Source organism: Orycteropus afer, unplaced genomic scaffold (genome assembly GCF_000298275.1).
Source record: "Orycteropus afer afer isolate SDZICR_OR568_19922 unplaced genomic scaffold, OryAfe1.0 scaffold00091, whole genome shotgun sequence".
Taxonomy (NCBI): domain Eukaryota; kingdom Metazoa; phylum Chordata; class Mammalia; order Tubulidentata; family Orycteropodidae; genus Orycteropus; species Orycteropus afer.
Genome location: NW_006921678.1, coordinates 4503595 through 4520978, shown reverse-complemented (window position 1 = coordinate 4520978; position 17384 = coordinate 4503595). Strand labels below are relative to the sequence as shown.

At 37.9% G+C, this 17384-nt stretch overlaps 1 protein-coding gene across 1 annotated transcript in view; it reads right to left on the bottom strand.

Moving 5' to 3' along the window:
* The window catches only part of PAM (peptidylglycine alpha-amidating monooxygenase), a 219629-nt gene that overhangs the window by 118850 nt on the left and 83395 nt on the right, over positions 1 to 17384 (bottom strand). Inside the window, exons 5-6 of the mRNA XM_007942482.2 lie at positions 14107 to 14192; positions 12626 to 12709 (exon numbers count right to left, since the gene is read on the bottom strand). Of these exons, the coding sequence (XP_007940673.1) occupies positions 12626 to 12709; positions 14107 to 14192 (170 nt within the window). The remainder of the gene's footprint in view (positions 1 to 12625; positions 12710 to 14106; positions 14193 to 17384) is intronic.

The following is a 17384-nucleotide window of genomic DNA, read 5'->3' as shown; positions in this document are numbered from 1 at the left end:
ATAATCAAGGTTAGAGAAGAACATGAAGAACATCCAACTGCAATTCTGAATCAGTAGAATTATCAAGCAACCAGACTTAGTAGCATCTATACAACAGAATGAAAAGACACAGATGAGATAAGGTAAGCAACTTCCATTTTTATTCACATTTATTCAAGTGAGCATGAGTTCATTCTTCTTTGTTGCTAGTGGCTCAAAGTACTTTCGGAAACACTGACTCTATTACTTGTTTTATATAGTTAGAGCATGAACTCTGCCACATATATAAACTAGAAATACAACACAAATTAAATTCTTTTAGATTTTAATAGCACTGGACTTGTAGCTATACCACCCTTAGGCAAATCACTAAACCTTTCTGAGCTTCGATTTTTATTTCTCTAAAATGAAGGGGCTGAGCTACATGATCCCTTCCAATCCCTTGTTCTCATTCTATTATTCTTATGTCTCTCAGTTCTCAGTCTCTGATTTCTATAGAAATATTAGTGTATATAATGAGAAAGGGTGACCTTGATTTCCCAAGATGACTTAATGTAACATATGACTTCTGCACTTGAGTATCTCTCAAAATGTTCAAAGTTCTTCATTCCAAACTGCATCTGGCCAAAGCATTTTCATTAAAGGTTTGTGTTCCCATATAAGGAAATCAGAAGTGGGATTTGGGAAGGAAAAAAAGGAGATTTGGCACGTAGTACAGGGTATACCACAGGAGCTCTGGTAGCATAGTGGCTAAAGGCACTTGACTGCTAACCAGAAGGCTGGCAGTTCAAACCCACCAGCCACTCCTCGGAAGGAAGGTTGGGCAATCCTACTTCCGTAGTGATACTGCCTCGGAAACCCAAGGAGGGGTCGCTATGAGTTGGGGCCGACTTGACGGCAAATAACAACAACAACAACAGGGTGTACCACAGTCATAAGACAGAAAAGAGAAAATGAGGTTATAGTGTGTCCTCCCAGGAGCTACATTTCTTTATCTACTGGGGATGAAGCTTGTTTAAGCCAGGCTGCTCTCCCTGGAGATAAGAATTCAAAAATATTCTCTGTGCTCTGGAATGAAAAACCAAAAAACAAACTGTCATTGAGTCAACTCTGACTCACAACAACCCCCATTGGGTTTCCAGGGCTGTAAATCTTTATGGAAACAGACTGCCCCATCTGTCTTCTGCAGAGTAGTTGGAGGTTTGAACCACCTACCTACTGGTTAGCAGCCAAATGCTTTAACCACTAGAGTTCCTTCTGGAATGAAAGGCTGTGGTGAAAACTAAGGCCCCTTAGTAGATCAAACTGTGCTTGTCTACTATCCTAAAGGTTGATGGTTCACACCCACCCAGTGAATATACAGAAGAAAGGCCTGGTGATCTGCTTCCTTCCGATTACAGCTAAGAAAACCCTATGGAGCAGTTCTACCCTGTAACATGTGGAGTTGCCATGAGTTGGAATCGACCGTATGGGTGTTGGGTTTGGGCTTGGTGAGAACCAACCATCTCCATTATGGAGAAGGATTAGGATTTCCAGTTTATGAGCACTTCAGGGTCCTATTTAAGGAAAGTCAAGCTGAGGGCTAGAAAGGTGCTGTCTTTCTACCTTTCAATATACAAACTTGGTGGTTTTGGGGCATCTCAGCTGAGGGGTAGGGGATCTTAACAACACCCGTTATATCTGTAATTTCAAAGGAGAAAAAATAAATAAATAAATAAAAAGAAAGAAAGAAACAAAGGAAAAAAAAAGATTCTTAAATATGTAAATGCTCTAAAACACACAGGTTCATAAATCTCATCCCATAACATTCCTCAGTTTGCAGAGGAGTGAGAAAAACGGCTGGAAAGGATGCAGAAGGGAGCTACATGTACAGATTTATGGAAGAGAACAGAGGGAGCAATAGGGAGCCTTGTTTGACCCAGTTTCCCACTATCTCTGCAATCAGGTATCAGGGAGTCAAGAGCACGCTGATGCTTACACTGAAGTCACAATAGCCTGTTTTGTACTGGAATGAAATAATTTTAAGTGTAGCTGCCCTGCCACTGATCTATGCTCCATCTTGCTCAGAAATACATCAGCAAAGGATTTTTTCTAGCCTTACAATTTCAATGCTTTTTCCAATAGTTTCCTAGCAGTAGTCTTGTAAGAGGCCTCTGCCTCTTACAGGAGCCACAGTGGAATTAGAATCCATCTGGGTTCCTCTGTTTTTCCTCCTGCTACTGCTTTCATTCCCTCTAGCTCATTCCGTCACTCCTTCAGCTGTGGTATAGGAACTCCCTGTGTGTGTATGTGTATGAGTGTACATGCATAGATGCATCCCTGTGTCTAATAATATACAAAAAGCTGCATTTGGGAGTCCCTAGATGGTGCAAATAGTTAACATGGTCAAGGTTGGAGGTTTGTGTCCACTCAGAAGTAACTCGTAAGAAAAGCCTGGCAATCTACCTCTGAAAAATCAGCTTTTGAAAATGCTATGGAGCACAGTTTTACGATGACACACACGGGTTGACCATGAATCAGAATCAGCTCAACAGCAACTGGATTACTGATTGTCTGGAATGAAGCTATTCAGAACTACACCTAAATGGTTCACAGTGTGGAGGGAATAAAGCAATGAAGTCAAGAAGATATCAAATCTGGAGGTCACTAAGTCTAAGCACTAGAGTTCCCATGCTTTTATTCAATAACTTCCATTTTGAAGCTTTAAACTAGAGTTTGCTTACTCTAAACATCCAAATAGTTCTATGAAACTTAGTTATCTAGTTTCTGTATCTAAAACATCAGTTTACTAGAAGGAAGACAGTTGCTTATTGGAAATCAATCTGGAAAGCTGAAGTCTCTTCTAAGATATATGTGATCTTACCTGACTTTTAACCTCCCTCTTGTTCTGCACTTATTCTTTACCAGCTCACACTATTACAGTTACTATTCTACTTCTACTTTGCCCCACTGGACAGTAAGCTATATGATTTCTTTACCGGCTCACACTATTACAGTTACTGTTCTAATTCTACTTTCCCCCACTGGACAGTAAGCTATATGAGGGCAGACTTTTGTTCTTACTCTTTTTTACCCCCATATAGTGCTTTGTGTGAATAATTAAAATGAGCTGAAGTGGCACTTGACAACAAAGGCAGCTACAGAAAACAGAAAAACAGATACAAAGAAGGTAACAAGCCCAGTAGCTTGGGAAAATTATGCATTCCTAGAAATTTAAGGAAAATCACAGTACAATAATTGATATTCAGTTATATCCCAAAATTATGAAGAAAAGGGGAAAAGGGACAAGGAGGGTAATTAACACTTATTGTCTAGCTCCTGTCAGTCACAGCTGTAGGCATTTAACATATATCATCTGTTTTAATTCCATAAGGCACATAATGTATTTAAAAAATATTTCTAATCAAATAAATTTATAGCCCTTAAAGTGTTAAGATCTTAGTTTCATGGCTATTGAAAATGACTCATCTTTTAAGGATTTTAAGTATAATTCCATGATCTGATTTTACTAATATAACCTCAAAAACTTGGAGACTAAACTTCACATAGAAGTTCACATAAAGGAATATTGAAAATAAGGTCCTCAGGTTTCATTCATTTCATTCAGAAAAGTAAGTATTAAACACCTACTCCAAGGGAAATGAATCTGTTGGCTTTACTCCCAGGAATGTGCTAAAGGGTAGGTGTACTTTGACGGCTGTGATGAAGGAAGGAAGCCCTCAATACGTGTGTGGGTGTGTATTCCTGACAACATATGCTAGTTTTCCTATATGTTTAAGGGCAGTATGTGGATTATAACTTGGACATTTTGCCAATCCAAGAACAACTGGGGCTTAAGCACTTGGGTGGAGTTCCTTACCTCCATTCTAAGAATATCACTCAGATAATAAGTGCATGAGTTTTCTAATTTGAGAAATGAGTTACCGTTAGGCACTATTAAGCTACTGCCAAAAACTCAGAAATGAGAGGCCAGCTTTCTTAAGATCCTCCTGGGCCAAAAACATTCAGGAGAAACACCACAACATTCTACAACAATCTCAGGAAGACTTTCTCTTGGAAGAAGACTTTGTTGAAAAAACTTGGCAGGGGAAAAAAAAAGAACCAGAAGGGATCCCCAGTTTGCACTATTCTAATTTCTTTAAGGCAGGGACTCCATGTTGCAGTTTATCTTTGTATAAATGAGCAGCTGTGGAGAATAGAAAACACAGCATAGTTAGAAAAATTTTTACTGGCAACATGGCCAATGTGAACACAGTCTATCTAAACATAAGGAGACACAGTTATGAGAAACTCTGGAAAAAGGTTGCATTTAGGAGAATTTCTATAACACTGAAACCTTTTTTAGGGAGTATAATGATGATGGAGGCAGTGGTAGTTCAGTGGTAGAATTTTCTGCTTCCATGCAGAAGACCCAGGTTCAGTTCCTGGTTAATGCTTTCATGTGCACTTATCCCTCAGTGGAGGCCTGCAAGTTGCGGAGATGCTGAACAGGTTTCAATGCACCTTCCAGACGAGCTAGAACAATCTGGCAATCCACTTCTGAAGAGCTGCCAATGAAAACCCTATGGATCACAATGGTGAATTCCTTCACCCATTATGGGAATGGCTCAGGATGGGGCAGTGTCTAGTTTCATTGTGCATGGGGACACCATGAGTTGAGGGCTGACTCAAAAGCAAGTAACAAAAACAACATGCTGAGGATAGTTAGTATCTACTGAGTACTTATCAGGTATATGAACCATTAAGATTCCTAATGGATTTTATGGACAAGGAAAGTGAAGCACAGAGTCATTTAGAAAGTTATCCAGGCTATCAAAACCAATCAATCAGTTGCAGCCAAGTCAATTCTGACTCACAGCAACTCCGTGCATGTCAGGATAGAACTGTGCTTCATAGGGTTTTTGAAGGCTAACTGCAATAACATATGATAAAGAAGCACTGGCACTGAAGAAGTCCAAGCTGCACTGAAGGAACTGCTGAAAAACAAGGCTCCAGGAATTGACAGAATACCCATTGAGATGTTTCAAAAAATGGATGCAGTGTTGGAGGCCCTTATTCATTTATGCTAGGAAATTTGGAAGATAGCTACCTGGCCAACAGACAAACAGACCCATATTTGTGTCCATTCCAAAGAAAGGTGATCCAACAGAATGCAGAAATTATTGAACACTATCATTAATTTCACACAAGTAAAATTTTGCTGAAGATAAATCAAAATGGTTGCAGTAGTATACTGACAGGGAACTTCCAGAAATGCAAGTTGGATTCAGAAGAGGATGTGGAAAGCAGAATATGATTGCTGATGTCAGACAGACCTTGGCTGAAAGCAAAGAATACCAGAAAGATGTTTACCTCTGGTTATGCAATGGCATTCGACTGTGTGGATCATAACAAATTATGGGTAACACTGCAAAGAATGGGCATTTCAGAACACTTAAGTGTTCTCAGGATGAACCTATACATAGACCAATAGGCTGTCATTCAAGCAGAACAAGGGGAGACTGCATGGTTTAAAGTACAAAGAGTGTATATCAGGGTTTTATCTTCTCACCATACTTATTCAATCTGTATGCTGAGCAAATAACCCAAGAAGCTGAACTACACGAAGAAGAACATGGCATCAGGATTGGAGGAAGACTCATTAACAACCTACGATATGTAGATGTCACAACCTTGCTTGCTGGAAGTGAAGAGCACTTGAAGCACTTACTGATGAAGATCAAAGACTATAGTCTTTAGTATGGATTATACCTCATCATGAAGAAAAAAAAAAGTCTTCACAACTGGACCAATAAGCAACATCATGATAAATGGAAAAAAGATTGAAGTCATCAAAGATTTCAACTGACTTGGATACATAATCAACACCCATGGAAGCAGCAGTTAAGAAATCAGACATATTGCAGTGAGCTAATCTGCTATAAAAAAACCTCTTTAAAGTGTTGAAGAGCAAAGATGGCACTTTGAAACTAAGGTGTGCCTAACTCCAGCCATGGTATTTTCAATTGGCTTATGTACATGTGACCACTGAACAATGAACAAGAAAGACTGAGGAAGAATTGATGCCTTTGAATTGTGGGTTGGCAAAGAATACTGAAAATACCACAGACTGCTAGAATGAACAAATCTGTCCTGGAAGAAATGCAGCTAGAATGCTCCTTAGAATCAAGAATGCCCAGACTTCGTCTCATCTGTTTTGGTCATGTTATCAGAAGGGACTGGTTCCTGGAGAAGAATATCATGCTTGGTAAAGTGGGAGTCAGAGAAAAAGGGAAAGAGCCTCAAAGAGATGGACTGACAAAGTGGCTGCAACAATGAGCATAACCACAGCAAGGGTTGTGAGGATGCCACAGGACTGGGTAGTGTCTGGTCTGTTGTACGTGGTAATTATGGGTTGGAATCGACTCAGCAGCACCTAACAACAACACAACAACTATAGTTGTTCAGAGGTAAACCTCTAGACCATTCTTCCAAGGCACCTCTGGGTGGACAAAAATCTCCAACTTTTCAGTTAGTAGCCCACACATTAACTATTTATACCACCTACAGATTCTTAGCAAAACTAAAATGTGCCATTTCCAGGATTGAAACTAAGCTGTCTGGTCCTAGAGTTTAGTCACCTAACACTGTACCAGGCTATCATCTATATGGGAAGTTCATTTCTAGTTAGATTATATTCTATTTCCATAGAATGTTGGACTATGAAAAGTTATATGACAGCTACATTAAAAAAAAAAAAAAAAGAATCACTCACTGTCTTTTAGAACCCCAAACCTGGTTCACTCTGGCCTCCCAGAGCTCCAGTCCTCTTCATAAGGCTAGCAGCTTTTGTATGCACTCAAGCCTAGGATTAAACAGCTTTGTTGTTATGTACCTTCGAGTCAGACCCAACTCGAGTCAGACCCAACTCGTAGCAACCCCTCCTTGGGTTTCCGAGGTGGTATCACTACAGAAGTACATTGCCCAACCTTCCTTCTGAGGAGTGGCTGGTAGGTTTTAACCTCCAGCCTTTTAGTTAGCAGTCAAGTGCCTCAGGCACTACGCTTATGAAATGAAAATCCAATCAGGTTACCGCTTTATGGAAAAGTACTGATTTCACATCTGTTCTCACTTCTCCCTTTGCATATACCACCCCCCTCATCCCACATTACCTAGGCTTTCTTGTGTCTATGAGGCTGTTTCACTCTGACTCTGTGCATGAGTTTTTACCTTTTTCTGAAATGTGTGTTCCCCATGCCCCTGCCCACCTGGGAGCACCTGAACACCCATCAAAACCTTGCTTTGGTTCCATCTTCTAAGAAGCCTTTCCCAAGCAATGTCCCTTGCCCCCTTCCAGGATGACCTATACACTCCCCACCTTTCCATAGCCTATGTCCAGTAACCAAGTCAATTGTCTGTATGTAATTTAAGATGTTTGTGCTTATCTCCCCTACGACAAAGTCCTAAACTCCTTTAGTCAGGAAGATTTATATCCCCAACACAGGTCTAACACTATGATTGTTATTCATTTAATAAAGTTGACTGTTTTCAAATGATGATCTTATAGCTTCATATTCTATGCAATTTCCAAAACAAATAAAAAATAAAACAATATGAGCATTTCATGTAATCCTAAAGAACCCACTCTAATCATACACCCAATCCTTTCCTACCACGAAAGCCTGCAGTCTAAAGTATATCCAACTGGCTTCAGATTATGCTCTCCTTTCTTTTTTATCAAGGAGCCTTAGTGGTGCAATGGTTAAGCACTCAGCCACTAACTGAAAAGGTCAGCAGTTCAAACCTACTAGTTGCTCCGTAGGAGGAAAAAAAAAAAGTCTGCTTCCATAATGATTACAGCCTTGGAAACCCTATGGGGCAGAAACCCTATACGCTATAGGATGACTGAGTCAGAATTGATTCAATGGTAAAAGATTTTTTTTGGTTCCTCTGTATCACATTTCAACAAGTCTTAGAAGATATTTTACCTTCACTGTTGGGGCTTTATTAAAGAAATGTCCTACGCTTCTTAACTCTCTAGAACTTCCTATGTAGAAAAACGCTCACACCCTTGAGACAAATATCTTACCCCCTTTTAAAATTTCCTAGTGTAGTGCCTAAGGAACTTGTCTGCTAACCAGAAGGCTGGCAGTTCAAACTCACCAGCCACTTCTTGGAAGTAAGGTTGGGCAATCTACTTCCATAGTGATACTGCCTCGGAAACCCAAGGAGGGGTCACTGTGAGTCGGGTCCAACTCGAGGGCACATAACAACAACAACAATTTCCTAGAAGTGTCATTCTGATTATGATTTAAAAATTTATGTGGTTAAAAATACCATCAATACTTTTAACATCATGATGGTCAAATCTTCATTGATGCTAGTACTAAACGCAGTGATAGGATTTTATGTGTATTTATATACATATGTAAAGAGTTCTGGTAGTGCAGTGCCTAAGGCATTTGACTGCTAACCAGAGGCTGGCAGGTCAAACCTGCCAGTTGCTCTGCGAAAGGAAGATGAGGCAATCTACTTCCGTAAAGATTTACTGCCTTGGAATCCCAACGGGGGTCACCATGAGTCAGAATTGACTCGATGGCAGTGGCTTTTTATTTTTTATGTACATATATATACACATTTTTTAAAAAAGAAAAACCTACTGCCATCATGGGAGCTCTGGTAGCGAAGTGCCTAAGGCACTTGACTCTAATCAGAAGGCTGGCAGTTCAAACCCACCAGACACTACTCGGAAGGAAGACAGGGCAATCTACTTCCATAGTGATACTGCCTTGGAAACCCAAGGAGGGGTCACTATGAGTCAGGTCCAACTCAACGACTGCCATCGAGTTGATTTGAACTCATAGTGATCCCCACTGGGTTTCCAAGGAGGTAAATCTTTATGCAAGTAGATTGCCCAGTCTTGTTTCAGTGGAGTGGCTGTTGGGTTTGAACCCACTAACCTTCTGGTTAGCAGTCAGATGCCTTAGGCACTCTGTTACTAGAGCTCCTTATACACATACATATAATGCATTTTAATAATTAAAAGAGATAGAATGATATAATTATTTTCTAATTCTAGGTGCAAATCAAGATAAGCCTCTAATCACAAAAGAGAATCTTAAAGTGTAAGTCACTCCTTGTAGTAAGTCAGGCATGTACAGATTCATGTTAACTCTTTTTTGTCTTTAGTGTATGAGTGGGAATGCAGTACACCAACTGGTAGTCTAAAGAAGTTAACATGGTGCTTCTATTTGTGGGACTTAAAAATATAAAGATAAGGCTGTAACATTTTAAGGGGAAAAATAATCACACAATCCCATCTCTCATGAACATTAACTCTCCTGATTTCCTTTTTCCTTAAGATCTTTGTAAATATACAAGCATAAATATCTTTTTTATATAGTCTGTATACGGGAGCTCTGGTAGCATAGTGGCTAAAAGCACTTGACTGCTAACCAGAAGGCTGCGGTTCAAACCCACCAGCCACTCCTCGGAAGGAAGGTTGGGCAATCCTACTTCCGTAGTGATACTGCCTCGGAAACCCAAGGAGGGGTCGCTATGAGTCGGGGCCGACTCGATGGCAAACAACAACAACATACATTTTTATGATTTGCTACTTTTTGTTATACCATTTATTTAGCCAATCCCTATTAAAGGACACTTACTAACTTTTCAGTAGTTCATATTAATAGTTAAACATACATAAATAACTGTGGGTAGTTAGCTTATATTTATTTAAAAAAAATCTATTTCTTTAGGATGAAAACTTAGAGTAAGGTTTTAATATTAGGCTATAAGGAGCTTTGGTAGCATAGTGCTTAAGGCACTTGATTGCTAACCAGAAGGCTGGCAGTTCAAACCCACCAGCCACTCCTCGGAAGGAAGGTTGGGCAATCTACTTCCTTAAGTGATACTGCCTCGGAAATCCAAGGAGGGGTCGTTATGAGTTGGGTCCGACTTGATCGCTCACCACCACCACAAGTGTATATAACATAGTCAAATTGCTTCCCCTCCAAATTATAATTCACAAAGCCTCCAAAACTGTACCAAATTCATTAAAACTCTGGCAGGACTGGGTCTTATGATTCAATTTCCATCCATCCTCAATTTAGTAACTGTGAAGGGCAATCTCATTGTTTTAGGAAGGTTTGATATTTTCCCTCACGTTTGTTTATTACTCTAATCATGTGTACCTTAAGGGATAAGATGGTGTCTAACTGGTACTGAATGCATTACATGGGTGAAAATTTTTGTTTACATTTTTATTTTATTACAATAAGATAAGATCTACAGGTTATAGCAGTAGTTCTCTTTCTACCTCATACATACCTTCTTTTAGAAAAATTATCCTTGGAAAAGTAAAAAATGAAAAAATAGTGCATAGCTCCTCACCTGTCTCTTACAGTAAAGAATAACTATCTATTTACATATTAACATATTGGTGCTTTTTTATTACCGCTAGAGTAAACATTAATTATAAACCAAAATTCATTCCTCATCTGTAAGAAATTAGTTTAAATAAATTATGAAGCTACTGTGCATCTGTGTGTGTGTGTGCGTGTGCTAGTATACAGATTATCCATTTTCCCTTGGGTATCAATGCAGTATGCTGGAAGGTACTACAAAGCTAAGAGGAGTTAGGGTGAAAAGTGAAGCCCAGGGTTTTACAGAGGGAGAATGAAGGGTTAGGGTTAAGAGAGTGTGTGCATATGATGGACTACTTTAGTTGTGGTGGTCAGGGAAGGATGTCCTTGCCTTTTTGAATAATATTATAGTCTTGCCAATGCTTTGGAAGTCAGCAGTCTTAGAATTTGCCTGTTCCACTGATTACAACATGGTAAATTCTTACAGCAGGTAACTGTCTTTGTTCTCAAAACACAAATATGTACTCCTTTGTTTTCAACAAATCTTTGTTTTAGCACTACAGTTAATTTAAGATTAGGTTTTGTTCCAAAAATTGAAAGTTATTTGTTTATAACTCAATGCACATTTTTTAATACAGAAACAATTTTTTATTTGGAAGTTAGATTCATGGGCTAGTATACAGCAGCTTTTTAAATTAATAATATATCTGACTCTAGTACTAATTATACTTTTCAAATATATGAAATTATTTTTTCCAATACTGTTTCCTAGAGGGAGATTGTATTTATTGTCCAGTTCCAAATGCCAAGAATCTCTGGGTCCCTTCACTAGATGAAAAACTAACAGCAAAGGCTCCAGATGATATTTCTAAGGTAGAAATAGGTATTTACCTCCAGACTTAGCTGCTGGATAGAAATCTAATGTGCTTGGGGAAGGAAATGTGTCAGGTTAGTTAGTAGAAATATGTTAAATTAGAGAATTCAGGGGAGTATGCACAAATCAGAAAGACATAGTAGATAAGCCAAGGAGTAAAGTCCTTAATATTTACACTCCTATGAACACAAAAGTGTGAACTGGGAATGCAGCTGGGGTCTGACTAAATACAACAAAAGGAGTAAGAGATTCTGGTCTCAGTTGCCTTGGTAACAGGACCCCTTCATCATGTTAATGATTCTATAAAAAGAGGTTTTTAAGTGACGTGTATTGTAAACATGAGTAGAGTGACAGAAATCTAGGGAAGTATCTAGGGCTTCCCAGGAATGAATTCATGGGCATTGCAAATGGTTTAACAAAAAGGTTGGCAGTTCACCCAGAGGCACCTTGGAATTGAAAAACCCCATAGAACACAGTTCTAACTGAGTCAGAATTGACTTGACAGTAACCGTTTTTTGTTTGTTTATTTTAGACGTAGGTGGGGTATGAACGTTAGTGCAGTGGGTAGTGGATGAGTTCATGAAATGGAAGGTTTGGATTATTGTTAAAGCACTGACCTGAATCCCAGTGTCTAATAGTTTCCCTAGTATTGCAGAACATACTGAATCTCTCAAGCCTTTTTCACAGTAATGTACATAAACTAACCTCCTATGCTTTCTGTGTGGAAGGAATCATATATATATATATATATATGTATGTATGTTTATGTATATATGTATGTATGTATGAAACAAACCTACTGCCATTGAGTTAATACTAATGCACAGCAACCCTACAGGACAGAGTACAACCACCCATAGAGTTTCCAAGACTGTAAATCTTTATGGAAGCAGATTGTTTCATCTTTCTCCCATGCAGCGACTGGTGGGTTGGAACTGTCGACCTTTTGATTAGCAGCTGAATGCCTTAACCACTGCACCACCAGAGCTCTTTGGAATCCCTGACAGGAGAACAGAAAGGACAAAAGAATCCTGAATATCAGCATAAGGTATCAAACCCAGTGCCAATGAGTCGATTTAAACTCATAGAGAACCCCACTTGGTTTCCTAGGCTTTAAATTGTTATGGAAGTAGAATGTCTCATCTTCTTTCCACAGAGCAGCTGGTGGGTTTAAACCACCAACCTTCTGGCTAGCAGTCAAATGCCTTACCCACTACACCACAGGATGATGAACATGTGCATAAGAGAACAAAACTTTTATAATGAAAAGAATTTCTTTAATAGTCCCAAATTAAACAAAGACAGCTGTCCTATAATAGTGAAAGGTGTAGCAACTTCTTCATTCTGATACACATAGAGATAACAGTATATATATTTTAAACAATATAGTAATAAATGTTGTGCTTAGTTCCAACCTTTCGAAACTTACCTCCAAAAGCACTAATATCTCCATAGTGCACCTGCAGTACAAAATATTTACTTCCAGTATCTCCTCCAACTCTGAAACCAACACCTAAAGATTTGCAAAAGAGGGTAAATTAGTATTTTAGAAATAATCATTTTAAAATAAATACTTTAAAATGCAAATAGATGAGTTACTCTGAGGTTGCTAAACTATGAAATTTAAGGGGAAATAAGATAGCATATAACATGAAATTACATTATATGAAAACTGAAACAAACTAAGCATTTACTAAAAATATTTAATATAATCAATCTTTCTCAAAGCTCCGAGGAAATTCTATTCATAGTTTCCACTTCAGAACCAGAGTAATCACTTGTACTTAAGAGACTAATTCACTGATTTTGAAACCAACCAACCAACCAAAATTTTGTCTTTGCTGATGAAAACAAATAGAAATATAAAAGCCATTCTCTCATTTTTGTTCTGTATATATTCACATTCTTTTTTATTTTCTAATTCATTACAATAAATAGACTCCTTAATCTTAGAATTACTTTTTCCCCATATGAAAACAAGTATCTGCAAAAATGTCACTAAGGAAACAGATTGCAAAGTCCACCATGTCAGTGAGTTTTTGGAATCTTAGGATTCTTCATAGTCTTATTAGAGTTTAACAGTAAGGTTAAAAAAAAAAAAAAATCTATAAAGAATATATTCATGGGCTGGAAATTTTTTTTTTCTATCTGTTATTAACATTTTTAGTATGTTAATAAATCTATGGCAGACCCATCTTCTAGTTTTCAAACTTGTTTAACAGCAGCTGTCTGGTAAACTTTAGAGAAAATCCTCAGGCTCATTTCAAGCAAGGCAAAATGGTCATCAATTAGTGGTGCTGGTATGAGTTATGGAGGCAAGAAAGCATATGCATCATATGATGCCATCCCAGAACCATGAGAGAACGGGTCCGTAAGAGAACCGTGAAGCACAATCCCTTTAATATTGAGAAACGTTCAAGAAACAAAAAGAGTCTGGTAATTCACTCACAAATTGGAAGTTATGAACAGTTTAAAGTTGAAGTCAGAAAGCCAACAGAGGTTTGGCATTACATCAATACCTAGGTTCCAGGACTATAAAAAAAAAAAAAAAAGAAAAAAGAAATTGGTCTGCTGAAGCAGCGATTTATTTAATTCCTAGCTCTCTTGGCTCATAAAATGCTCCAGTTGTCAAGAACCAATGTGCCTTAGGCCAAAGGTGGCTTGAGGTATAGTTGGTTATTTTCTATCTAAAATGTTGTGTGGGCAAATTACTTACCAAAGAGAAGCAGAGAAAGAAGTTAACTACTTAAATGAAACCTTTTCAATACAAAGCAGTTGACTCTGCTACTTTCAGTGTAAAACTGCAATAAATGACACTATTAACAACTCTTGGAAAGGACTACAACAAAAAGTACTTTGGAATTAGAAATTAGTAGTTTAAAAGAAATATCCAAAAGGACTCTGAGGTACCTTTAGGGAGCCTGGTGGGGGGAGCATTTCTTGCCCAGGCATATAGAATATTGGCTTTATCTGTACAGGTTCCTTCATCACAAAACCTGGAAAAAAAATTAAAATGAGTAGTCAAGTAGTAAAATGAATAATTCAGTCCACTGCAGGGGAGGGGACATATTTAAAAGCAGAGTACAGTACATTAATAATCACCACTGTAGTCACATCAGCTTTAAAAGCCTGAAGAATAACTTCTATGTGGAAAACATATAAAGTGAGACTTTTGTTATTTTGTTTGATGCCTGATACGGAAACACTCCTGTGGGTAGTTATATGGTTGACACTTTGATATGTTCATAATCAAGTAGTAAAATAAACATTATATACCAAACCAAAACCAAACTCACTGCTGTCAATTCGGGTATAAACCACAGCAAATGCAGTGGAACCATGGAGGTGGACTAGAGGAAATGTACACATTTCCCCTTGGGGGGAATCAATGTTACTGTAAAATGTTCAGCCACAGCAGCAAGTAATACACAGTACTGAACCTCATTAGGGTGAACAATACCAGAGTACCCCATTTAAGAAGATCTTGATATTACACAGGACCTTAAAAGTTTATGAACACTGGATGTGCCATTTATAAATTGTTTCACGTTGTGCAAGTCATTTAATCTTAACAGAGCCTCAGTTTTCTCTCTTGTAAAACTGGGAAAATTATACTTACCTTACAGAATTATTATATAAATCAAATGAGATATAATGAAAGCATACTTTATGACCTCAAAGCACAAGAGTAATGTTTTATTTAACAGAACATTGGCTTTATCCAAACATTCATAGTTGAGAGACAGTGCTATATGGTGAAGAGCACAAGCAGAATGACCTATCTAGAGGTGAAGCCCAGAACTACGCCTTTTGAGCTATACACCTTGGACATGTTTGTAAGTTCTAAAGGCTTAGTCCCTGTATAGGAAGCTCTCTGATAGGGATGTGTGGTATGATGGTTTGTGTGAAATGCCCAGTTAGGTAAATGGAATGTTTGGTAGATCCAATTCCATGAATGTTAATGTAACTCCAAATCATTTTTTTCCATTGCACTCTGCTGACTCAGTTTATTCTGTTATAGAGCTGAGTTTGTTCAAAAACACTGTTAGATTAAATGCTTAAATTGGTTTTATATATCTGTGTTTTGGAAAATTGAGATCACGGAAGATCAGAGTCAGGTGTTTAAGCATATCTGACAAGTTTGAAAACTATCTAGGACAAAGATAAGGACAAGGACAAAACCAAGTATGACTTCTTAGACAGGAGGTATAGGCTCACAGAGGAAAAAAATGTGTACTGCCTTGGCCTGGAGAGGAAGTGAAGGCAAAGTGTGATAGCTTTCTAAATAGGTTAGAAACTGAGGCTAGAAATCTGGTGAACACCCAGGTCACAGACATGAAAACCACTGGTAAAAAGTACCTCGATAATTTGAGGCAGGACTCCTAAAATGTTTCCATTTCCTGCTTTTAGCCAGATATGGTGTTAGAGGATGGACAGTAAGTGCAGACAACTGCATTCTTGTCTGAATAAAGGCATGAGGGATTGGGAACCAGGAAGTCCTGATTAAGTTATGCTCAGCAAATGCTCTTGCTTCTATAAATCAGGCCACAGAAAGAGACTGTGTAATGTGTAATGTAAAACACATCAACCAGTGGTTTCTTACGGTTCACTGTCAAGAACGATATACTTATGATGAAGGATCATTACCACGTGAGGATTATATGTTGGAACAAACGTCTGTGACATCCTTGTGCCAAGTGTGCTAAAAGGCTTAGGGTGTTGGACACTGCCCAAAAGCAAAATTTCTTCCTTGGCCTCATGCTATAATAGTTAAAGAAATGAGATTGTCAGATGTGATGAACTTTGTATCTCAGTGCTGTAAGCTACTAAAATTTAAATATCTGCGTGGCAATTTTCATAGCTTTCAACAAAGATCATAAATATACAAGTGCTTAACATCATTGTGATGACAGACTTAGGTTAAACAAGATAATTGTTTCTTCTGATATGGAAGTCAATTTAATGTTTTACTAGAAAGTACCAGAAAGAAATAGAACAAAGAAGATGGGTTTAGTGAATTTTTCTAAACTACACATTTGATTATGTCATTCTCTGGCTCAAAATCCTTCAACTACTTCCCCAAAATAACATCAAAATAAAATCTAAACATTGTAGCAAAATGTAGCATAGACCTTTCATAGTAGTGGGACCTTGTTACAGCTCCAGACAAAACCTCTTTTTTAGTCATGTTCTCTTCTTCACTATAAACCTCTGTCTGGAATATCACTTCCCTATTTCATTGCTTCACACCCTTGTACTCATCTTCTCCTTTAAGATTCAGCTTAAGTTTTCCTCCTCAGGGAAGCTTTCTCCAAACTCCTTCCCTGTCAACTTCCACTCTTTAATCACAGCACCTATTCCATGTATCTGTTTACTCACCTATCTCTCCAACCAGACTGGGAGTACTTTTGACATTTGGGGTCATGTCTCTTTCTCTGTGTACTCCCAGGAATCCTGCTTGGCATTCAATAAACATTCAATAAATGTTTGGTGAAGCTTACCTCTAGGTGGATTTTTAAATTTGCCATGTACAAACACAAACAATTAAATTGACCTAAATTTTACTGCATTATATTACTACAAGACTAAATACCAATACACTTTAATTATTACTTCCCTGATATTTTGTACAAATCAGCTTACCTTCACTCACAGAAGAACACAGTAAGGAAGTTATCCTTTATAGTTGAAGAAGCTCAGGGAATTTAAGTAACTTCCAAAGGTCAAAAAAAAAAAAAACAAACCAAGGTATAATTCAAAGGTAGGCTGTAATACTCCCTTCTATATCAATTTGTCAGATTGATTTATGGGCAGAGAATGATACTTTATGACAGTAAGAAGCATTGATGATGACTACCATACTTGAACTAAGTTCTAAAATCAGATTCTAGATAAAATAAGTTGTTCTTTTCACCTATTTACAGAGACTATGATTTTATGTTATTCTCATATCAAGTATGGCAGAATAAGAGCTTTAAAAGCAAACTTTGGTTTGATTTTAAAAATCCTGTTTTATGATTTTTATTTTAATTTATTAGACTCAAGACTGAGTTAATAATGACTCACTAGAGGAAACTGGGACATTGAAACTAATCCTAAACCTTAATGAATGAGAAGGCTAAGTGATGAGGGAAAAGAAGAGGCCAAGAGAACTGTGTTGTTATGTGCCGTCGAGTCAGATCCGACTC